The sequence below is a fragment of the Oncorhynchus keta genome, chromosome 20, assembly GCF_023373465.1.
Source record: "Oncorhynchus keta strain PuntledgeMale-10-30-2019 chromosome 20, Oket_V2, whole genome shotgun sequence".
NCBI lineage: Eukaryota > Metazoa > Chordata > Actinopteri > Salmoniformes > Salmonidae > Oncorhynchus > Oncorhynchus keta.
The window spans coordinates 29280615-29305120 of record NC_068440.1 but is presented as its reverse complement, the minus strand read 5'-3'; the positions used below and the strand labels follow the sequence as shown (position 1 = coordinate 29305120).

The 24506-nt window shown below is 45.6% G+C and overlaps 1 protein-coding gene across 23 annotated transcripts in view; it reads left to right on the top strand.

Annotated features, from left to right (window-relative positions):
* The window catches only part of LOC118399606 (nuclear transcription factor Y subunit gamma-like), a 49414-nt gene that overhangs the window by 4523 nt on the left and 20385 nt on the right, over window positions 1-24506 (top strand). For 2 of the 23 annotated variants that reach the window (XM_035795818.2, XM_052472573.1), the window contains exons 1-3: window positions 19068-19323; window positions 24080-24183; window positions 24330-24398. In XM_035795818.2, coding sequence (XP_035651711.1) covers window positions 19083-19323; window positions 24080-24183; window positions 24330-24398 — 414 coding nt within the window. In that variant the 5' untranslated portion in view covers window positions 19068-19082. Of the gene's footprint in view, window positions 1-13052; window positions 13187-13914; window positions 14115-16021; window positions 16056-18995; window positions 19324-24079; window positions 24184-24326; window positions 24399-24506 lie in introns of those variants that run through there. The other 21 variants (XM_035795817.2, XM_052472572.1, XM_052472583.1 and 18 more) reach the window with 18 other exon arrangements.

The following is a 24506-nucleotide window of genomic DNA, read 5'->3' as shown; positions in this document are numbered from 1 at the left end:
AGGGCATTGAAGATGAACCGTGGCTGGGTCTTTCAGCATGACAATGATCCCAAACACACCGCCCGGGCAACGAAGGAGTGGCTTCGTAAGAAGCATTTCAAGGTCTTGGAGTGGCCTAGCCAGTCTCTAGATCTCAACCCCATAGACAATCTTTGGAGGGAGTTGAAAGTCCGTGTTGCCCAGCAACAGCCCCAAAACATCAATGCTCTAGAGGAGATCTGCATGGAGGAATGGGACAAAATACCAGCAACAGTGTGTGAAAACCTTGAAGACTTACAGAAAACGTTTGACCTCTGTCATCGCCAACAAAGGGTATATAACAAAGTATTGAGATAAACTTTTGTTATTGACCAAATACTTCTTTTCCACCATCATTTGCAAATCAATTCATTAAAAATCCTACAATGTGATTTTCTGGATATCTTTTCCTCATTTTGTCTGTCATAGTTGAAGTGTACCTATGATGAATATTACAGGCCTCTCTCATCTTTTTAAGTGGGAGAACTTGCACAATTGGTGGCTGACTAAATACTTTTTTGCCCCACTGTATGTCCCATGTATATATATTTTTATATATTTTTTCTTTCCATATCTTTTATATTTTTCTAAACCTCAACTTCAAAATACTCTCCTGCAACCTGCCTCACCCAATGTGGTGTGGATCTGTCTCTTCTAAAGTATTCTTATCCACCTCTGAACCGGTATTCCCCAACAGAAGCTAGCCAGCTAACTAGCTAATAGTCAGCTAACCACTGCTAGCGGTCATCAGCTAACCTTTAGCTCGAAAAGCTCCCTCCAGGTTGTACAACGCGATTCAAAATAGAGCATACCGGACCTATTTTCTTTCCATATACCTAGATTCCTACCTCAAGCTCTGAACCTTTTCACCTGGATCACCACAGCTAGCTAGCTGCAATCGGAGTGACTATTCCTGGTTTAACGTCACGTCCCTGTCCCGAAGCTAGTACCAATTAGCCTGTCGCTAGCCCATGCTAGGCCCATATCCAGGCTAGCAGAAGAAGCCCAACAGCCACTCCTGGGCTATAATACCCTTTTTGCCAACTGGCCCGGACCCCCTTCTACTGCCGGTACGGGGCACGGAACCCTGCCGATCTTTCACGACTGAACTACCGACGACATCTGCTTGAGTGGGTCCTCAAAACTGGCTCTGCGGCACTGATAGCCGCGGCCCGCTAACGTTAGCTGTCTAGAGCACACCGGACTGTTAGCTTAAGAGGCCCACTGGACAAATTCTTCAGCCCTATACCTATTTTGCCAATTGGCTTGGTTTACCACACAGAGCCCTGCTGATCCGTCTGCCAACATGTTCAGCCCGAGAGGGCCACAACAGACTTTCTTCCGTTGCAACGTTCTTCAAAGGCCCTTCCCATGATTACTCGACTACGCACGCCTCTCCCTAACGTCAATATGCCTTGTCCATTACTGTTTTAGTTAGTATTTATTGCCTTATTTCACAGTAGAGCATCTAGCTCTGCTCAATACACCTTAGTGAACACTTTAATTCCACCTCTAATACATTCAGTGACATCACCTAGTTTAAATTATATTCCTAGAGACAATATCTCCTTCATCGTCACTCTATGCACAGGTTTACCCCCACTGTATACACATCCTACCATACCATTGTCTGTACATTATGCCTTGAATCTATTCTACCTCGCCCAGAAATATGTTCTTTTTACTCTCTGTTATGAACATACTAGGCGACCAGTTCTTTTAGTCTTTAGCCGTACCCTTATCCTACTCCTCCTCTGTTCCTCTGGTGATGTGGAGGTTAACCCAAGCCCTGCAGTGCCTAGCTCCACTCCTATTCCCCAGGCGCTCTCCTTTGTTGACTTCTGTAAAAGCCTTGGTGTCATGCATGTTAACATTAGAAGCCTCCTCCCTACGTTTGTTTTATTCACTGCTTTACCACACTGCCAACCCGGATGCCCTAGCCGTGTCTGAATCCTGGCTCAGGAAGACAACCAAAAACACTGAAATTTCCATCCCTAACTACAACATTTTCCGACAAGATAGAACTGCCAAAGGGGGTGGAGTTGCAATCTACTGCAGAGATAGCCTGCAGAGTTCTGACTTACTATGCAGGTCTGTACCCAATAAATTAGAGCTTCTACTTTTAAAAATCCACCTTTCCAGAAACTCTCTCATCGTTGACGTTTGCTATAGGCCACCCTCTGCACCCAGCTGTGCCCTGGACACCATATGTGAACTGATTGCCCCCCATCTATCTTCAGAGCTTGTGCTGCTAGGTGACCTAAACTGGGACATGCTTAACACCCCGGCCATCCTACAATCCAAGCTTGATGCCCTCAATCTCAAACAAATTATCAATGAACCCACCAGGTACATCCCCAAATCTGTAAACATGGGCAGCCTCATAGATATCATCCTAATTAACTTGCCCTCCAAATACACCTCTGCTGTTTTCAACCAAGATCTCAGCGATCACTGCCTGCATCCGTAATGGGTCCACAGTCAAACGACCACCCATCATCACTGTCACATGCTCCCCAAAGCAATTCAGCGAGCGGGCCTTTCTAATCGACCTGGCCCGGGTATCCTGTCAGTAGAGGATGCCTGGTCATTCTTTTAAAAGTGCCTTCCTCACCATTTTAAATAAGCATGCCCCTTTCAAAAAATGTAGAACCAGGAACAGATATAGCCCTTGGTTCTCTCCAGACCTGACTGCCCTTTACCAGCACAAAAACATCCTGTGTCGTTCTGCATTAGCATCGAATAGCCCCCGTAATATGCAACTTTTCAGGTAAGTTAGAAACCAATATACACAGGCAGTTAGGAAAACTAAGGCTAGGTTTTTCAAGCAGAAATTTGCATCCTGTAGCACGAACTCAAAAAAGTTTTGGGACACTGTAAAGTCCATGGAGAACATGGTCACCTCCTCCCAGCTGCCCACTGCACTGAGGCTAGGAAACAATGTCACCACCGATAAATCCAATATAATCGAGAATTTCAAGAAGCATTTTTCTACGGCTGGCCAGGACAGAATGTATGATTAAAGGGTTGTCTGTGATGGTTTTTATAGATTTTCTGTCCCATTTGTAAAACAACTCTGCCCCAGTGTCATCATTTACCTCTAGCTTTTCAATGTTCAACCATGAGGGAGAGGGACCATTGTCAAACCTCTGAGCCAGAAACCTAGACTGTGCAGCCCAGTAGTACATTCTAAAATTGGGTAGGTTTAAGCCCCCTTGACCGTAATCAAGTGCCAGATAAACCGTCTGATCAGCTTGTCGATAGAGGAAAAGAATGCTGCGGGAACAGGGATAGGGAGAGATTGAAACAAATATAGAAATCTGGGCAGAACATTCATTTTAGTTCCATTGATTCTACCCCGTAGAGTGAGAGGCAAGTCCATCCATTTACAAAGGTCACCCTCCACCTTTTGCAACAAACTGTCAAGATTGAGTTTATAGAGGTTGTTCAGATTATCTTCCAACATTATGCCCAAATATGTGAAGCCCATAGGCGACCATCTAAAAGAAAACTTGTGCTTGATGGTATGATGGTCAAATACCGACAACGGTAAGATTTCGCTTTTATCAAAATTGACCTTATATCCAGAGAAAGAACTATAACACTGTAGTAGGGTCTGCAAGTGAGAGATTGAGTGTTCTGGGTTTGTTAGAAATAAGATAATGTCGTCCGCAAAGAGTGATCATTTATGGGTATGCGGGCCCACCTCAAAGCCATGTATGTCAGGGCACGTTCTAATAGCCTCAGCCAACAGATGGCGAGGGCAAAGAGGTGGGGGCTAATTGGGCAACCTTGTCTGTTCCCCCTATAGAGAGGGAAAGAGGAGGAAGTAATGCCATTGGTAGCAATCCTAGCTTTAGGAGATTTGTAGAGTGATTTTATCAAATTTATAAACACGGTACCTAAACCAAACTTTTCCAGGACACGAAAGAAGTATGGCCATTCAACCCTATCAAAGGCCTTTCAGCGTCGAGGGAGACTGCGACACTAGGTATTTTGTTTTTTTGTTAGCAAGGTGAATTATATCAAAGAACCTTCTGAGATTATTGGAGGACAATCTATTAATTATGAAGCCAGTCTGGTCTGGGTTGACCAACAGGGGAAAACATGACTCCAGTCTCTTAGATAGCATATTGGTGACCAGTTTACAATCTGTGTTAAGGAGAGAGATTGGTCTATAGGAGGCACACTTTAGCGGGGTTTTCCCTTTCTTGTGGATTACAGTAATCACTGTTTGAGAGAAAGACTCTGGAAAGCAGTTGTCGTCCCTGGCTTGTTTAAGCACCTCCATAAGGTAGGGGACCAACAGCTCCCTACATTCTTTATAGAACTCTGGAGGGAAGCTAACTGGTTTAAGTCTTTTCCTGAGTGGGCTGCTTGATGATAGCCAGTCCAATATTTAAATCACCCAGAAAATATACTTCTCTGTTGATATCACATACATTATCAAGCATTTCACACACATTATCCAGATACTGACTGTTAGCACTTGGTGGTCTATAGCAGCTTCCCACAAGAATGGGCTTTAGGCGAGGTAGATGAACCAGTAAGCATATTACTTCAACAGAATTTAACATTAGATAGTCTCTAAGCTTTACAGGAATGTGGATCTGAGTATAGACCGCAACACTGCCTCCGTAGGAATTTCTGTCTTTTCCATAGATTTTATAACCATGTATTGCTACCACTATCATCATAGGTATTATCTAAGTGAGTTTCAGAGATAGTCAGAATATGAATGCTATCTGTTACAAGCAAGTTATTGACTTCATGGACCTTGTTTCTTCGGCTACACATGTTAATATGGCATTTTTTAAAGCACTTTTCTGGGTTGCTTGATTGTTTTTAATGCATTACTGGGAAGCTTATCAGAGATAGACTTACTCATGTTATTTACATTGGAGATGATAGTGCAGGGTGAGCTGCATAAAGTGGTCAGTGCTAACAGTGTAACTGGTTTATAGGCTCATGATTACGGCTTACAATAGCTGTAGGATAAACATATGTTATCGGTGCAATTAGGGGTAAATAAATTTAATTACTTGCATTGTGTTTGCCAATGCCTCTATGATCATGTACAGTTGAAGTTGGAAGTTAACATACACTTATATCATTATAACTTGTTTTTCAACCACTCCACAAATGTCTTACTAACAAACTATAGTTTTGACAAGTCGGTTAGGACATCTACTTTGTGCATGACACAAGTAATTTTCCAACAATTGTTTATAGACAGATTATTTCACTTATAATTCACTTTATTACAATTCCAGTGGGTCAGAAGTTTACATACACCAACTTGACTGTGCCTTTAAACCGCTTGGAAAATTCCAGAAAATGATGTCATGGCTTTAGAAGCTTCTGATAGGCTAATTGGCATCATTTTGAGTCAATTGGAGGTGTATCTGTGGATGTATTTCAAGGCCTGCCTTCAAACTCAGTGCCTCTTTGCTTGACATCATGGGAAAATCAAAAGAAATCAGCCAAAAAGTTGTAGACCCCCACAAGTCTAGTTCAGGGAGCAATTTCCAAATGGCTGAAGGTATCACGTTCATCTGTACAAACAATGGTACGCAAGTATAAACACCATGGGACCACGCAGTCGTCATACCGCTCAGGAAGGAGACGCGTTCTGTCTCCTAGAGATGAACGTACTTTGGTGCAAAAAGGTCAAATCAATCCCAGAACAACAGCAAAGGACCTTGTGAAGATGCTGGAGGAAACAGGTACAAAAGTATCTATATCCACAGTAAAACGAGTCCTATATTGACATTACCTGAAAGGCTGCTCAGCAAGGAAGAAGTCACTGCTCCAAAACCGTCATAAAAAAGCCAGACTACGGTTTGCAACTGCACATGGGGACAAAGATCATACTTTTTGGAGAAATGTCCTCTGGTCTGATGAAACAAAAATACAACTGTTTGGCCATAAGGACCACAATTATGTTTGGAGGAAAAAAAGGTAGGCTTGCAAGCCGAAGAACACCATCCCAACCGTGAAACACGGTCGTGGCAACATCATGTTGTGGGGGTGTTTTGTTGCAGGAGGGACTGGTGCACTTCACAAAATAGGTGGCGTCATGAGGAAGGAAAATGGTGGATATATTGAAGCAACATCTCAAGACATCAGTCAGGAAGTTAAAGCTTGGTCGCAAATGGGTCTTCCAAATGGACAATATCCCCAGCATACTTCCAAAGATGTGGCAAAATGGCTTAAGGACAACAGTCAGGGTATTGGAGTGGCCATTACAAAGCCCTAACCTCAATCCTATAGAAAATTTGTGGGCAGAACTGAAAAAGTGTGGGGGAGCAAGGAGGCCTACAAACCTGACTCAGTTACACCAGCTCTGTCAGGAGGAATAGGCCAAAATTCACCCAACTTATTGTGGAAGGCTACCCGACAGGTTTGACTCAAGTTAAACAATTTAAAGGCAATGCTACCAAATGCCAATTGAGTGTATGTAAACTTCTGACCCGTTGGGAATGAAATAAATAAAAGCTGAAATAAATATTTATCTAATATTATTCTGACATTTCACATTCTTAAAATAAAGTGGTGATCCTAACTGACCTAAAACAGGGAATTTTTACTCTGATTAAATGTCAGGAATTGTGAGTTTAAATGTATTTGGCAAAAGGTGTATGTAAACTTCCGACTTCAACTGTACATTTGATGTAGCATTATGACAACTCATTGTCACAGTGGTAGGGATTAACTGAGCTGGTCTTGGATCATTTACCAGTCATTTTTTTTCAACTCTATCTTGCAATGCGAATCCAGGAGCCAAGATGATTTGGATGGACACATTCCTGTAGAGTATCTTCTGTTTCCAGAAGGTGTCAAAGTTATCAATAAAAGTGACTCCAGCAGAGCTACAGTAGTCCTTTAGCCAGATGTGTAATCCCAGCAGTCTGCTGAATCTTTCACACCCGCAGCCCAACGATGGTACTGGACCTGAAATGATTGGCTGTTTTTGGAGTCTTTAAATGCTAAAATCAGTTCTTTAAAATCCATTTTCAAATGTTCAGAGCTAGCCCTCCTGATGCCGTTTGACCCCACATGGACTACAACAGTGTCAGCTCCTGGCATCTGTGGTAGAACAGTCGGAAGAAGCCTTGTTATTTCCTGTACTCCGAAATGTTTTCTCACCATAGAGCTGCCTATGACGACAGCTGGTGATGTTGAATGGCCCGGTCTCTCAAGCAGCTCCTAGGATCTGAACCTGAGGTAGAAGCCACCGGAGAGGGAGACAGAACCGAAGACGCAGGTACCTCCGGATCCGATCTTAATTGGGAAGCCAACACGGACGAAGGCGCCGGAACCTCTGGATCCAGGGCGGCAAAGCTGTTTCTGGTCTGTGTCAGTTCTGGGCTCAACATCTCCATGGAGATCCCCGTTGCCAGAGGATGCTTTCTTTGACTTCCATGGCGAGTGACGTACTTCTACGGCTGGTTGGTTGGGTTGAGATCAGCGATATCCTCCAGGGAGGGGGGAGAACCCTTCAGGGATGGAACCCTGCCTATCACCGGCCATTCAACTGTGGAGAGCTGACACGGCGGAGAAACTTTCACCAGACCAGAGCAGCATCTGGCTACTGGGGTGGAAGAAAAAGTAAAAGTCGGTGGGCGTGGGTTCCCCAGTAGGTTTGCTACTTGCTCGCTAAGAGCAGCTAATTCGCTCCTGTAGTTCTCCGCAAGAAAGCAGTTGCTACATTGAAAGTCAACACGGTCCACATTGTCCCGGAACAAAGTAAAGTAAACACCGCTCCTGCAACGTTGGAAACGTTCAATAGCTGCATTGGCCATTTTCCTACAGGCTATGAGTTCCATGCGCTCATTTCTTTAGCTGCCAATGGATCACGGTGTATCAATCTGTCCGTATGGCAGAGGCTGGTGATCTCAGATTAGTTGACTTTGAAACTTTTTTAGATGTTTCTCATTTTAATTCAGATTTTTATGATGACCCACGTGAGAAGGATTTTGAGAAAGTAAAACCATATTATTGAATTGAAACTTTTCTGCGAAAATGCCCATCATAACTTGCATGCAGAACGGTAGAAATGGTAGGATGAATTGTAAGCTTCCATAAACTTGAAATTCACGGACAGCCTTTGAAGTCTTTCTAATTGAATTGCCTCCACATTTCCATGGTGGGATTTTGCCTATAGGCTACTTTGAAGCAGAGTAAGACATTTCTCATAATATGAAATAAAACAACAATTAAGTACTGTATGATTTCAAAATGCATACTGCTTCCAGCTCACATTGTAAGGTGTTGTGTGACGTGCTGACAGCCTGTTGCCTGCACTTGATGGTGAATGGGAGGTGTGCTTCAATTACCAGTTGAGAAATAAAAATAGTAGCTCTTTTTAATCTTACACCAAAATAGTTTTTAACATGATTGCATTTGGAATTTTTGCGCATTGAATGCTTACAAAAGCACATGTTTTACTTCAGCAGCAACCAGCAGCAGGAGAAATCCCATTCACACGCTGTGTGCGTGTGAGAATTTGAATTCCACTAGATGCAAATAACTTATAGACTGATATGCATGACGATCCAATCTATTTCCATCAATGAATAAAAATAATTATTTAGCTTTTTTTTCCTACGGGTCATTATGGCCAGCAACAGTTTTAGTTATTGACTTTCATTTTTATTATAAACCAAAAGCCAGCAATTGCCAGCTAATGGAAACGCTGGGCTACACAGCTAGGTAACGTTAGCTAGCAAGCTAGATACCTGGCTGAACAAAATAATTTATTTCTCACATCAACGTGCTGACATTATGCTAACTTTAGCAAATTCAAGTTACATTAACAAACCAGGCTTTATTTAAAAATAACATGGAAGTGTTTAGGCCTTATAAGAGGCGAAAGCAAATTGCACCTAAAACGTTGGTAGTTCCCTTGGGAGTTGCTTCTTGCCTGGACGTGGATGTCGGTGGCTCAGTGCAGTCAAGAAAAACAAAACATACCACTTGATATTTAAAGCTACGACGGCAATTTCAGAATGTAACGGGCTGTTACTACAATTTCAGGTAAAACTAAATAAAATAATTTTTAAAAACAAGGTAAATGTCTGTACATTTCAGCGGTTTCAAAAACATTTCTCTGCTATTACAATTTTTACTTTGAGTGTTGGCTCAACGAGACAATTCTATTTACATTGCACTGCTTAGAGGGGGGCAACTGTCAGGCTAGTGTCGTGCTCTAACTCCGGATGTAGCAGTCGAGACGTGTCATTGCAGTAATTTGTGTAGCCAATGGTATCTTTGCAAAAAAGTCTGTGTGAAGACCCACTAGTTCAGGGATCATCAACAAGATTCAGCCACGGATCGTCGGGGGGAAGGAATATAAATACAAATAATTTGTAGACTGCAGATTGATCGCAAGATGCCCAAATAGATATGTTTGACTAAAACATAATAATTTCTAAACTTTCTTACATTTGTATACGATCACGTGTCTCTCTATTTTGCGTGGGAATACTTGGGAACAGATTTCTTTCTTCTCTTCTTGCCCTGCTCTAGGTCCGCCCTGCTCTAGGTCCGCCCTGCTCTAGGTCCGCCCTGCTCTAGTTCCGCCCTGCTCTAGGTCCGCCCTGCTCTAGTTCCGCCCTGCTCTAGGTCCGCCCTGCTCTAGGTCCGCCCTGCTCTAGGTCCGCCCTGCTCTAGGTCCGCCCTGCTCTAGGTCCGCCCTGCTCTAGGTCCGCCCTGCTCTAGTTCCGCCCTGCTCTAGTTCCGCCCTGCTCTAGGTCCGCCCCGCTCTAGGTCCGCCCCGCTCTAGGTCCGCCCCGCTCTAGGTCCGCCCGCTCTAGTTCCGCCCCGCTCTAGGTCCGCCCCGCTCTAGGTCCGCCCCGCACTAGGTCCGCCCCGCTCTAGTTCCGCCCCGCTCTAGTTCCGCCCCGCTCTAGTTCCGCCCCGCTCTAGTTCCGCCCCGCTCTAGTTCCGCCCCGCTCTAGTTCCGCCCCGCTTTAGGTCCGCCCCGCTCTAGGTCCGCCCCGCTCTAGGTCCGCCCCGCTCTAGGTCCGCCCCGCTCTAGTTCCGCCCCGCTCTAGTTCCGCCCTAGTTCCGCCCCGTTCTAGTTCCGCCCCGCTCTAGTTCCGCCCCGCTCTAGGTCCGCCCTGCTCTAGGTCCGCCCTGCTCTAGTTCCGCCCTGCTCTAGGTGTTTTAGGTTGCTTTTATTTTTCCACATTTTTATTTTTTACTTATTTTTTTCTATGCCTTTCTGAAACAGCTGGTTTATGAAAGAGATCCCTCCCATCCTGTAACAGCACTCTCCTTTCTGTCCTTCTTTCCGCCTCCCCCTTTCCCTGGATTGTTAATTATTGGAGAAGGTTTGCTCTCTCTCGCTCTTCACCCCTCCACTTCCTGTAGCAACACTCTCCTCTGTCCTTCCTTCCGCCTCCCCTCCCCCTGTTTAGTTCATTAATGAAGCAAGTTTGTTCTCTCTCTCTCTCTCTGGCTTGTTTCTCAGTACAGTAAGGGATTTGCAGCAGTAATATGCAGGATAATCCTCAGGTCATTCCACCATCATCTGTGCAGACTGCCAGCTAAAAGCAACTGTTTCAGCAAATTGCTTTGCCCCCCCCCTCACATAAAATCTCTCACTCTTCAGTGCCAGGATATTTTCTTAATCTGTTGTTAACCAGATTTTTAGCCATACAGTGCTCCTCCAAACACCATATACAGTGCTCCTCCAAACACCATATACAGTGCTCCTCCAAACACCATATACAGTGCTCCTCCATACACCATATACAGTGCTCCTCCATACACCATATACAGTGCTCCTCCAAACACCATATACAGTGCTCCTCCATACACCATATACAGTGCTCCTCCAAACACCATATACAGTGCTCCTCCATACACCATATACAGTGCTCCTCCAAACACCATATACAGTGCTCCTCCATACACCATATACAGTGCTCCTCCAAACACCATATACAGTGCTCCTCCATACACCATATACAGTGCTCCTCCATACACCATATACAGTGCTCCTCCATACACCATATACAGTGCTCCTCCAAACACCATATACAGTGCTCCTCCATACACCATATACAGTGCTCCTCCAAACACCATATACAGTGCTCCTCCATACACCATATACAGTGCTCCTCCATACACCATATACAGTGCTCCTCCAAACACCATATACAGTGCTCCTCCATACACCATATACAGTGCTCCTCCATACACCATATACAGTGCTCCTCCATACACCATATACAGTGCTCCTCCAAACACCATATACAGTGCTCCTCCATACACCATATACAGTGCTCCTCCATACACCATATACAGTGCTCCTCCAAACACCATATACAGTGCTCCTCCAAACACCATATACAGTGCTCCTCCAAACACCATATACAGTGCTCCTCCAAACACCATATACAGTGCTCCTCCATACACCACATACAGTGCTCCTCCATACACCATATACAGTGCTCCTCCATACACCATATACAGTGCTCCTCCAAACACCATATACAGTGCTCCTCCATACACCATATACAGTGCTCCTCCAAACACCATATACAGTGCTCCTCCAAACACCATATACAGTGCTCCTCCATACACCATATACAGTGCTCCTCCAAACACCATATACAGTGCTCCTCCATACACCATATACAGTGCTCCTCCAAACACCATATACAGTGCTCCTCCATACACCATATACAGTGCTCCTCCATACACCATATACAGTGCTCCTCCATACACCATATACAGTGCTCCTCCATACACCATATACAGTGCTCCTCCATACACCATATACAGTGCTCCTCCAAACACCATATACAGTGCTCCTCCATACACCATATACAGTGCTCCTCCATACACCATATACAGTGCTCCTCCATACACCATATACAGTGCTCCTCCATATACAGTGCTCCTCCAAACACCATATACAGTGCTCCTCCATACACCATATACAGTGCTCCTCCATACACCATATACAGTGCTCCTCCATACACCATATACAGTGCTCCTCCATACACCATATACAGTGCTCCTCCATACACCATATACAGTGCTCCTCCAAACACCATATACAGTGCTCCTCCAAACACCATATACAGTGCTCCTCCATACACCATATACAGTGCTCCTCCATACACCATTCTTGCATCCCAAATGGCACCCTATTCCTATAGTGCATTACTTTTGATCATCCGAATGTTAAGGTTATTTTGTAGAACAGCATGGCTGACTGTCTGTTTAACTCCTGGCCAGATAACAGAACAGCAAGGCTGACTGTCTGTTTAACTCCTGGCCAGATAACAGAACAGCAAGGCTGACTGTCTGTTTAACTCCTGGCCAGATAACAGAACAGCAAGGCTGACTGTCTGTTTAACTCCTGGCCAGATAACAGAACAGCAAGGCTGACTGTCTGTTTAACTCCTGGCCAGATAACAGAACAGCATGGCTGACTGTCTGTTTAACTCCTGGCCAGATAACAGAACAGCAAGGCTGACTGTCTGTTTAACCCCTAATCAACAACAGCATTTATATACTCCCAGCCACTACTCCTATAAAATAAAATAAAACCTGTTTTTATTAGTAGCCTAGAGCTAGGTATTCAGTATTTCATTAAGCTATTGCTGAATCTGGATCTTACTATCAGATAGCATGGATGTGTAGTCTCATTAATTCACATGAAGTTCATTGTGTAATAAGTAGTTATTCTAGTACATTTTTGTGAATGAACGGACGCATACCTTTCAATTATGTTATTGTGTTATTATCACTTAAACAGACGTAAGATGTAGTAGATAGCCTGGATGTTGAGATTCTCTCTCTACCTGCTGTGACAGCGAAAGGACAGGCGTGTGTGCCTGTGGGTGTGCACTTTATGCCTGTGCACACGTATCAGGTGGAGTGTCTGCTCAATATGCCGTTTCTCTTTAAATCATGTGGCTTCAACATGCGGCATCCATTCTGACACTCCCCTTGGCCAATCAGGGGTGGCAGGGCTGCTTACATCACTGGCCAGTCCGGGCTGTGGGGAGGCGGGACTCAGGGAGACATTTAGTTTGACATTGTAAATAAGCAGGGAACAGTTGTCAGAGAGAGCAGCCAGTGGTTCCTTTCTTCTCCGTACAGCCATGAGAAACGCAAGATCAACTGGAGGACACAGAATGCAGAGGCAAGCTACCTCCATCACTTCCTCACTCACTCTAACGCACCACTTCCTCACTCACTCTAACGCACTTTTTTTTAATAACTTTCTTTCTTTTTTGTCTGGTTCTTCTTTCTCTCTCTTCCTCGTTTCTTTCCTTGACCCCTATCCTTCAGCTCAAGGTAACTTAAAACAGGAAGTTGGCTGGCGGTGAAATGGGTGGTTGGGTGGAGGAAGGGGGAGGAGCGTGGAAAGTGTCAGAGCCTACGAGCATGTGGCTCGGCCAATAGAAAGCAAGATCTTTGTCCTGTCATTGGGGGATCGTCTGAGAGCGGGGCAGGAGCCCGGTCAGGGGCGGGGTCTGAGTATCATGTTGCAGGCTAGATTGATTACTTTTGAATATTAAAGGGCAAGGAGGCAGGAGGAGATTTTTAACTGGGACGCTGGAGTGCCGCTGTTCTGCCGTTTGTCGCTCCTTCACCTCTTTTTTTTTTTCTTTTTTGTCCTCCTGTGTGCTGAGGCAGGGGTCAACTGAATGACAAACGAAAGGGTCGCTGTCCTGGAGAGCGAGAGAGAGAGGAAACGAGTGATAGAAAAAGAGGGAGACTGTGGGGCAAATGAGGGGACTTGGTCAGAGGAGAAACGGGAAAGAGGGGTGTGTGTTTAGGAGAAGGAGGGTGGTGGGGGGAGCGGTGGAGACTCACTTGAGGGGGAGGGGTAAAGGGGTGGTGGTGAATGCTCTTCTCTCTGTCGTGCAAGCTATATGCTTTGTAAAGGCAGCGGACGGGCAGACTGCCTTTTGTCTGTTCCTGGTTCCGGGGCCCGAGGAAGTTGAGGGCTACAGAGATTTTGTGTGTCAACCAGCCACCCCTCTCTCTTCTACAATGCAGAGTAGAGTACAGCCTTTCTCTCTCCTGCTCTTCCACAGCCTACTACACAGCATGAAGGGCACAGGGTAAGTGTGACAACTCAAACACACTAGTAACCACAGTGTTTTAGACCACAGCAGGACTCCTCCACTACCCATGTGTACTTTGTCACTTCTCGTCTTTATCTATCTCTCTCTCTCTCTCTGCAGAGATGGGATGCTCTCTCTGACCTCCTCTCTCCTCTCTCCTCCTCTTCTGTTGTCCTCTACTTTTCTCCTTGAGAGAAATCTGTGTGTGTGTGTGTGTGTGTGTGTGTGTGTTTTGGTTGTTTATTTCTGCACCGGACAGCAGTCTGCCCGGCCACCCTCATGTCCTTCAACTGTCACTCCAGTACAGGATCGGTGTTGTTGACATCTTTAGTTAGCATTTTGCAGAACTGAAAGTGGTGAGAATGTGTATATCTTTTTTTTCACAGTTGATTTGAGTCATGTTAATGTTTTCCTATGAACACTACAATGTAGGCTACTAATATTGAGACAAGTTCTATTGGATAAGGCTGTTTGTTCTGTGGAACAAACCCTGCTACTGCTGTGCTTTGACTTTGGACTTTCCAGCAGAACGTTAGCAGCTGTTAGTCTCTCTCTCTCTGGGCTGTGTTGGTTATTGACTCTGTAGCGCTGTGGTAGACCGGCCCAGCACTGTACTCACAGGGAGACAGACTTCAAAGTCATCCAGGATGGTTGCGGTGCTGTGAATGCGGTTGCTGACCAGGGCCAGCTCTGGCCAGTAGCTAACACTCGCCTGACAGTGATGCAATGGAGAGGGCAAGATGGTTGCTGGGCTGACTGCTGGATGTTTGGGGGACAATCCAAGACCTCGTAGTTGTGGGGTTTTTGATGTGGGATTGTGAGCTCTCTTTAGATGGAATCTTTAACATCTTTAGCTCTGTCCTCCCTAATTGAACGTTTCTATTGGTGCCTGTCTCTCTGACAAAATGAAGTCCCGTTGGGGAGACGGAGGACAATAACTCCAGAGCTGAAGCCCTGGCTGCCAAATCCCAGCTCCCGTCACTGTTTGCATGAGATTTGAATATCATTTGCAGGTGAGCGGGACTGCATCGTAAGCAAAATGGTTGGGAAAGTAAATGAAAATCCAAACATACACACAGACACACTCGACCATACACACATACTTGCAGCAAGCACGCTCTCCAGCTAAAGTGACTACACACAGGTCTTGTGTGCCTTATTCCTTTGCCCTTGCAGGCAGCCCAGTTTTGAGTGTGTATGTAATATTTTGTGTTGTCAACACATGAGCCAAACTGCCAGGTAAAGGTTGCTGGTGGTGTTATGTTATTGAGGCTAATATGCAGGTAGCAGCAGTGGGTGCCAGAGCTGCCTCGGCCTAGTTGTTCGATGAAGGTCACAAGAATGTGAGACTGACTCCCGCAGTCTTTCTGTCAGCGGAGAGAGGGATGAAAGGACAGTGAGGGATGAGGAATAAGGGACTTGCGGACAGAGATGTCTTTCTTTGCGCTCAAAGGAAAGAAGTGATGAAAATGGGGTCGTCCATGCAAGTGCTGCAGTGAAAGTTGAAAAACCTGTTCTCTCTTTCCCCGTCTCGCTCTCTCTCTATTGCTCGCTCTCACCCCCCCTCTCTCTTTCCCCCTCCCGCTCTCTCGCTCCTCCCTCTCTCTTTCCCCCTCCCGCTCTCTCACCCCCCTCCCTCTCTTTCCCCCTCCCGCTCGCTCGCTCCCCCTCCTCTCTTTTTCCTCCTCCCGCTCTCTCGCTCCCCCTCCCTCTCTCTTTCCCCCTCCTGCTCTCTCTCTCCCCCTCCCTCTCTCTTTCCCCCTCCCGCTCTCTCTCTCCCCCCTCCCTCTCTGGTTTCTCTCTCTCCTCTGTTGAATGACCTTGGGAGATCAGAGCGGAGCGAGTTCTTCCTGGAGTTGGTTTGAAGCAGAACCAAGGGCAAAGTTTGCAGGGACAGAGCACAGCACAGGGCCAGTGGGATGGACGACTTTGACACAGGTCAGGGCTGGCTGTCAGACATTATTACAGGCCGCGGCTCTCTTCAAGCACAGCATCCACCGCAAACTGATCACAACGTGCTCATACAGATCTAGCTACGTGTTCTTGGTTAGTCTGTAATTCACTGACTGGCTGAGAACGAGAACCGGGCTCCTATTTTGTTCTTGAGTAGATAATTTACCCGGCACGCTGCAACACTGCCAATTTCTGTTCTCTTATTTGTGTGTGTGTGTGTGTGTGTGGTTGGGTTTTTACCTCTGACCTGAATGAATATAGGTACATTTGGTTTGATATGCCGCTGCTGCTTTGCCCATAATAGGATTCAACAATGATTGATTCTTCTGTTTTATTTCTTTCTTTTCAGTTTCTTTTCCGTCAGTACATTTTTTTTCAATGCTTTATTTCAAAATGTTCATGTTCACACTTGTTCTTCCCAGTCTTTCCCCCGCTGATGTCACTGGATGAAGCAGCTTGACTCAGCTTCCCATGTCAATCCATAACGTGAGGAGAAGAAGCATGAAATTGTGTTTTATTTGCCCCCCATAACATTCCCAAAAATGGGACAGTGTTTTTCTAGAGGGCTTGTAATTTAGTGACTTTCCTTGAGTTGACCAAGGCATCCTTCTAGAATGTGACCTCCGCTATTGACGTTGCATGCAGCTTGTGCAATGTGTACCCTTACTGTTTGCACTGTAGGCTTATCATACATCATTTATTGATAGCCTAGCTAGCTTATATAGCCTAGCCATAGCCTTTGGTTGAATAACTGCAGTTTGTGTGCTCTTGCACCTGACATTTTGCAGTAGCTCAACTTAATGATCATTATAAGGATATCGTTTTATTCCGTCAACACAAAAAGTTAACATTCCCATCCTATCCTGTTGCAGTCCTTTGAGGAAATTCTCTCTCCTTCTGTCTTTTTCTCTTCTCTCTCCTTCTGTCTTTTTCTCTCCTCTCTTTCTCCCTTTCTTTCTCTCTCCTCTCTTTCTCCCTTTCTCTCTCCTCTCTTTCTCTCTCCTTTCTTTCTCCCTCTCTTTCTCCCTCTCTTTCTTTCTTTCTCTCTCCTCTCTTTCTCCCTTTCTTTCTCTCTCCTCTCTTTCTCTCTTTCTCTTTCCTTTCTTTCTCTCTCCTTTCTTTCTCCCTCTCTTTCTCCTCTCTTTCTTTCTCTCTCCTCTCTTTCTCCCTTTCTCTCTCCTCTCTTTCTCTCTCCTTTCTTTCTCCCTCTCTTTCTCCCTCTCTTTCTTTCTTTCTCTCTCCTCTCTTTCTCACTTTCTTTCTCTCTCCTCTCTTTCTCCCTTTCTTTCTCTCTCCTCTCTTTCTCCCTTTCTTTCTCTCTCCTCTCTTTCTCCTTTCTTTCTCTCTCCTCTCTTTCTCTCTCTCTCCTTTCTTTCTCTCTCCTTTCTTTCTCTCTCCTTTCTTTCTCTCTCCTTTCTTTCTCTCTCCTCTCTTTCTCTCTTTCTCCCTTTCTTTCTCTCTCCTCACTTTCTCTCTCTCTCCTTTCTTTCTCTCTCCTTTCTTTCTCTCTCCTCTCTTTCTCTCTCCTTTCTTTCTCCCTCTCTTTTCTCGCCTCTCTTTCTCCCTTTCCTCTCTTTCTCCCTTTCTTTCTCTCTCCTCTCTTTCTCCGTTTCTTTCTCTCTCCTTTCTTTCTCCCTTTCCTCTCTTTCTCCCTTTCTTTCTCTCTCCTCTCTTTCTCCGTTTCTTTCTCTCTCCTCTCTTTCTCCCTTTCCTCTCTTTCTCCCTTTCTTTCTCTCTTTCCTCTCTTTCTCTGATGGAGGATCTGATTAGTGACCTCTATTACTCTGTATCTGCCCTCATCACTTCAGTATTTTCACAACAATCAAGGAGGGGAGAATGGAGGTGGCAAGTGGGAATGACACGAGATGTCTCTTTTGAGCACCTGTCAACCTATTACAGATCTGTGAATATGTAATCATTTGGTAACCAAAGAATGTATTTCCTGGAGAAGTTCCAGGCTGTTAAACAGTGAACTACATGTTTTGTTTTTGGAATAGATGTTTTAGTTGTTGGCCAAAGGCAAAGGGGTAGGCTACATTCCTCTGTTCCCGAAAGGTCATTCCAGTTAGAGGTTGACTAAATAATCCAGGAGTAACATTATGTCAAATCATGTTAGTGTTAAAACATCACAATGCCCAGAGCCAAATAAACCCTCACATGAGCATGTAGTTGACCATTGAATGCATTCTTGTTTTTCTTCAACATTTCAGAGTTATTCAGTCCAGGCTCTCCTGGGGGAGTTTCACAAGTCTGGATTAATGAGTTAGCCAGAACTACTTCTGTCAACATTTTGAACCAGTCAGGAGGAGTCATGGTACCATGACTGCAAAATTGTTATCCTTTAACCTGCTCCATGCTAGCCTTACTTGAAACAATACCGACTACTGCATACCATGGAAGCCTATTATCGATATCCTACTGATGTTATTGGAATACATTAGAAAACACCTTTTTGGATGTTGTCCTCACTCAGGCCAAGTTTTGGCTATAGGCTAGGTTATAGGCTAGGCTACACTTATTGTCCATTAGTCAATAAATCTATTCCCTTTGTGAAGTTCCCCTGTGGTTGCATTACGTTGTTAATGCACTCTAAAGCTTGAGGTTTGAAATAGGACCATCTAGTGTTGTCATGGAATTGTGGATGACCATAATTGTCTCATTAAAATCCACCAGCCAGGCCATTATGGAAGCGATGAACTCAGTGTTCATCATTAGTGTTACTCATTCATTTTCTTTCCGTCAAGCGATGCATTTACCTGAGCAGCGAACACCTCCCTATGCATAAACAGCTACCTGCAGTGCATCACTCCAATCTGAAAAGTCACTCCTTTCTTGCACCTCGGACTCTCCCCTTGCAGAATCTACAAGAACAGGACCAGTACAGGCAAAATGGTAATATCGTCTCTAGTCGAGATCTGAGAGGACTAGATGAAGAGTTTCCACCATTTTCCTTGCCCCTATCCAGTTGTTTCTGACATTCTAGGGCGAGTTCAGTCCCAGAAGGGCCCAGGTATGGAGTGTCATTGTCAGTTTGGACCTGAAGCTGATGACACTGCTGTGAGTGTGTCCGTGGCCGACCTGCCAGGGGAGAGCAGAGGGGCAGGGCTTGGCAGGACAACAATGCTGCTGATTCAGCAGATCCGGCTGCTGAACACCATTTTACTTTCTCAGAGGGGAGAGAAAGGGGAGACACGGATGCAGGAGGAGAAGTGGCAGCGGATGGTCAGTGTTGCCGACGAAGCACACTGTGCAGGTCAGGAGAAACTGTACACCGTCATCTCCTCTTCTCTGACCACTGACGGGCAACAGAACTGCAGAGGAGAGGAAAGCACCACAGTGCAGCATAACACCGCCAGCACAGTGCAGCATAGCACCGCCAGCACAGTGCAGCATAGCACCGCCAGCACAGTGCAGCATAGCACCGCCAGCACAGTGCAGCATAGCACCGCCAGTGCAGCATAGCACCGCCAGCACAGTGCAGCATAGCACCGCCAGCACAGTGCAGCATAGCACCGCCAGCACAGTGCAGCATAGCACCGCCAGCACAGTGCAGCATAGCACCGCCAGCACAGTGCAGCATAGCACCGCCAGCACAGTGCAGCATAGCACCGCCAGCACAGTGCAGCATAGCACCGCCAGCACAGTGCAGCATAGCACCGCCAGCACAGTGCAGCATAGCACCGCCAGTGCAGCTTAGCACAGTGCAGCACAATGCAGCACAATGCAGCATAGCACCGTCAGCACAGTGCAGCATAACACCGCCAGCACAGTGCAGCATAGCACCGCCAGCACAGTGCAGCATAGCACCGCCAGCACAGTGCAGCATAGCACCGTCAGCACAGTGCAGCATAGCACCGTCAGCACAGTGCAGCATAGCACCGCCAGTGCAGCTTAGCACAGTGCAGCACAATGCAGCATAGCACCGCCAGCACAGTGCAGCATAGCACCGCCAGCACAGTGCAGCATAGCACCGCCAGCACAGTGCAGCATAGCACCGCCAGCACAGTGCAGCATAGCACCGCCAGCACAGTGCAGCATAGCACCGCCAGCACAGTGCAGCATAGCACCGCCAGCACAGTGCAGCATAGCACCGCCAGTGCAGCATAGCACCGCCAGCACAGTGCAGCATAGCACCGCCAGTGCAGCACAGTGCAGCATAGCACCGCCAGTGCAGCACAGTGCAGCATAGCACCGCCAGCACAGTGCAGCATAGCACCGCCAGTGCAGCTTAGCACAGTAAAAAAACAGAGTAATGGCAGTGAAGAAGAACACATATCAAAGACCAGCACATTACAGTACAGCACATTACATCATGTCACAGTGCTATGTGGACATATAGTCCAAGTAGAGAGACACACCAGTGCAGCCAACTGTAACCAGTCAACACCACCAGCGGTGTAGCGGAGAGAGAACACAGTTTACATACCTTTTTTTAGTTTGCGTGAGCACCTATCGTATAAAAAATCTATTAAAATGACTCATTGTGAACGGTGACTGGTTACACTTGGCTGCACGGGTGTGTCTCTCTACTTGGACTCTATGTCCACATAGCACTATTTTGTTCTTTACCTCTACATCACACTGAACACCACAGCCTGACGCTCCAAATAAACATGTGTTGGTCACTGCCTCTTCAAGGACATCAGCCCCCATTTGGAGAGGCTCACTCGTAGATATAGGATCAGGTTTCTGCTAGGCTAAGACTGCAGAAGGAGACTGGTTTATTGCCTACAGTGCTTATATGCATAGAGTGTCTATTGACGTGAGAACTGGTCTGTGGCGGGCGTCGTGTGTATATTGAAGGTCGTAGGGTCACACAGTGAGATTAATAATTGTATCACATGCTCTCCCCGAGAGAGCAAAGCCCCGCTCCGGAGCTATTTAATTCAGTCAGCTGAGGTTTGGTGTGTGTGTGTGTGCGTGTGTAAGTGGAGACAGCTGTGGCGGTTCGGTCCTACTTGTTTATTTATTTATTAATTCATTAATTTATCACTCATTAATTGAAGTGTTTGCTCTTTTAATTCCCGTTCCCGCTCTCCATTTCCTCCCTGGGCCACCACAGAAATCCCACTGTTGCCGTGGTAATTAGCCAGATAGTCCTCTGTCATGGTGTTAAGTGAATCGTCTAATTATCATTTCTTATCTGGCTACCATTTGGAGAGAATACACATTTTTTATTTATTTAAATGTAACCTTTATTTAACTAGGCAAGTCGGCTAAGAACAAATTCTTATTTACAATGATGACCTACCGGGGAACAGTGGGTTAACTGCCTTGTTCAGTTGGCAGAACAACAGATTTTTACCTTGTCAGCTCGGGAATTCGATCTAGCAACCTTTTGGTTTCTTGCCCAACACTCTAACCACTAGGCTACCTGCTGCCCCCACATACACGCATACGTAAAAACAAAAGTTTGGGGTCACTTAGAAATGTCCTTGTTTTTGAAAGAAAAGCACATTTTTTTGCCCATTTAAAATAACATCAAATTGATCAGAAATGCAGTGTAGACATTGTTAATGTTGTAGCTGGAAACGGCAGATAAAAAAAATATATATATATATATTTTTTTTTTACATTGAATATCTACAGAGGCGTACAGAGGTCCATTATCAGCAACCATCACTCCTGTGTTCCAATGGCACGTTGTGTTAGCTAATCCAAGTTTTTCATTTTAAAAGGCTAATTGATCATTAGAAAACCCTTTTGCAATTGTGTTAGCAAAGCTGAAATATTTTGTTCTGATTTAAAGAAGCAATAAAACTGGCCTTCTTTAGACTAGTTGAGTATCTGGACATCAGCATTTGTGGGTTCGATTCCAGGCTCAAAATGGCCAGAAACAAAGGACTTTCTTCTGAAACTTGTCAGGCTATTCCATGTGAGAATTTGCCAAGAAACTGAAGATCTCGTACAACGTTGTGTACTACTCCCTTCACAGAACAGTGCAAACTGGCTTTACAACATTAACAATGTCTACACTGTATTTCTGAACAATTTGACGTTATTTTAATGGACAAAAAATGTGTTTTTCTTTCAGAAACAAGGACATTTCTAAGTAACCCCAAACTTTTGAACGGTAGTGTACATACAGTACATGCATACACGGATGTCCTCTCCTACTGCATCAACTCCTGGCGCCACTGTTAAAACTCTGGGCTGCCTTGGAGCTGTACAAAGTAGACAAATGAAACAGTGTTCCTGGAAGGCGTATCATTATACTGTTCTTTATGGTTTGTTTTGTCATTCTCCCACTCAGACCAGATCAGGTATGGTAAACTAAAAACAAGGGCATTTGGTTCTTCATTGTAGGCTTAGCCTGACTCCACCATAAGACTACAAATCCCATCATTGTTATCTTCATCTGTGCCCTCATGAATGCTGGGGATTGTTTTGTCGGCTAAGGGGAAGCGGGTCAGTGATTTGCAACAGGACTTCAATCAACCTTGAAATGAAACTGGACACTGGGCACTCCAACTCATCACAAACACTTTTAGAGGACAATAACTATCCTGGCCTGCCATTATATCTGGTCTGATTGATTAATCGACCCCTCCACCCCCCTGATTTCATTCTGATTGATTTACTCTCTATTTGAAAATAACAGGAAGGAATGCTCATGGTTCAGAACTGATTTATTGTCATACTGTCTGTGTTTTGAACTAATGGAGGACGTGAGCTCAGCTGTGGCCAATGGTTGAGAGGCAGGACTAAGCTGTGGCCAATGGCTGAGAGGCAGGACTAGAGTCTTTGTGTGGTCATGTTTTTATGCTTCTCGCTCTCTCTCACATTATTTCTTCTTTCTCTTGCATTCTCTCTCTCATATTCTCATCATCATGTTTGACCCACATAGCTGGTTTGCATAGCCGTCGGACTGCAACGACCCTCCCTCCCTCCTTCTCTGTCTCTTACCTCCCACTGTTCCAGCCTCTGGCACCTTTTCTCAGCGTTGGGTTAATGATGCTCCGCTGTGTACACCCCTGACTGGACACACACCACACCCAGCTATTATAGTGTTTCCCTTTTCTCTTGTTGCCTGTCCATTATTCCCAGGAAAGAAGAGAGGGAGAGGTGAGGTTGCACTGTAGACCGGCTCAGACAGGCAGGCTAATGTTCACAGCAGAATTCCTGGCATGCCATAGTAACCTGGCGCGTTCCCTTTCTGGGAGCCAGGCTCAGGCCTCACGTTGCAGAGTTATGTGGATATGGAGGTGTGTGTGTTTTGGTGATTGAGTGCGGGGGTGAGTTATTACTACAGGGAGTGGAGTACTCTGAGCTAGGCTTGTGCCGGTATACCGGGGTATTTTCAATTACCTGCGGTATGATTTTTGTCAAAAGCAAATGTGCGGGCGTCCCAAAGCTCTGGGGGGTGCGTGCTACCCCACTGCTTATAATATGTTAACTATCTAAGATGTGCCAGATACGTTATGTTCAGTCAGGGCTCCAGCTATGCATGTAGTTTGCTAAGTAGCTAAATGGCAGGATCAAGATCCCTGCTGTCTAAATAATGGGGCACTCAGGCCTGTCCTCAGACTTGGGGTCACTAATACCCCACAGTGACATGACAGTCTAGAGTCTTCTGTTTGATGCAGTTTGATGTAGCTGTAGGCTACTAATGTGGTTGTGCCATGCAGCGATCTGTCGTTAGGCAAGTCAAGGATTGATGGGCGGCAACAGAAATAGAAACGGCCCGGCCTATATTTAAAATTCAATGTATTCTAATTGAAGGTTTTCCTATGGAGTTGCTAGAGCTCTGGCCAGTGGGGCCTTTGGCTGCCATTGTCGGTCAACTCTGGTGTGCTGTTCTTGGTAGATTTGATTCACTCATCCGCCTTTCATTGATCGACTCTTTGCTCAAGATTATTGTTCATTCATACAGTAAATCATTGTTCATTCATACAGTAAATCATAGTGTATATGTTGTTTTTTCTGAATCTGATATTTTGCCCTTTCACACTCTCTTCCTGTCTATCGGTCTCTCCCTCCTCCTCCTCTCTCCCTCCCTCCCCCTGCAGTGAGCATGTCTGCAGATTCGTTTGGCGCCGGGGGCAGCGATGCCCAGCAGAGCCTACAGTCGTTCTGGCCACGCGTCATGGAAGAGATCAGGAACCTCACGGTGGTACGTCACGCCCTCCCTCCGTCACGCACACACACACACAAGCATGGATGTTGCAGACACACACCCTTCATTGTGGTACACATACATACCTCACAAGTGGTTTCCACATGACCTGCCCCTAACACCCCTTGGCTCTGTTTCAGAAGGATTTCCGCGTGCAGGAGTTGCCTCTCGCCCGAATCAAGAAAATCATGAAGCTGGATGAAGATGTGAAGGTAGGAGGCGGGACTTTCACATCACAGGTCAACACTCTCTGTGATCACTCTGATGTCTTCATCAACACCCTATTCAGATTACAAAACATGGCAATGTGTAGCTGAGGT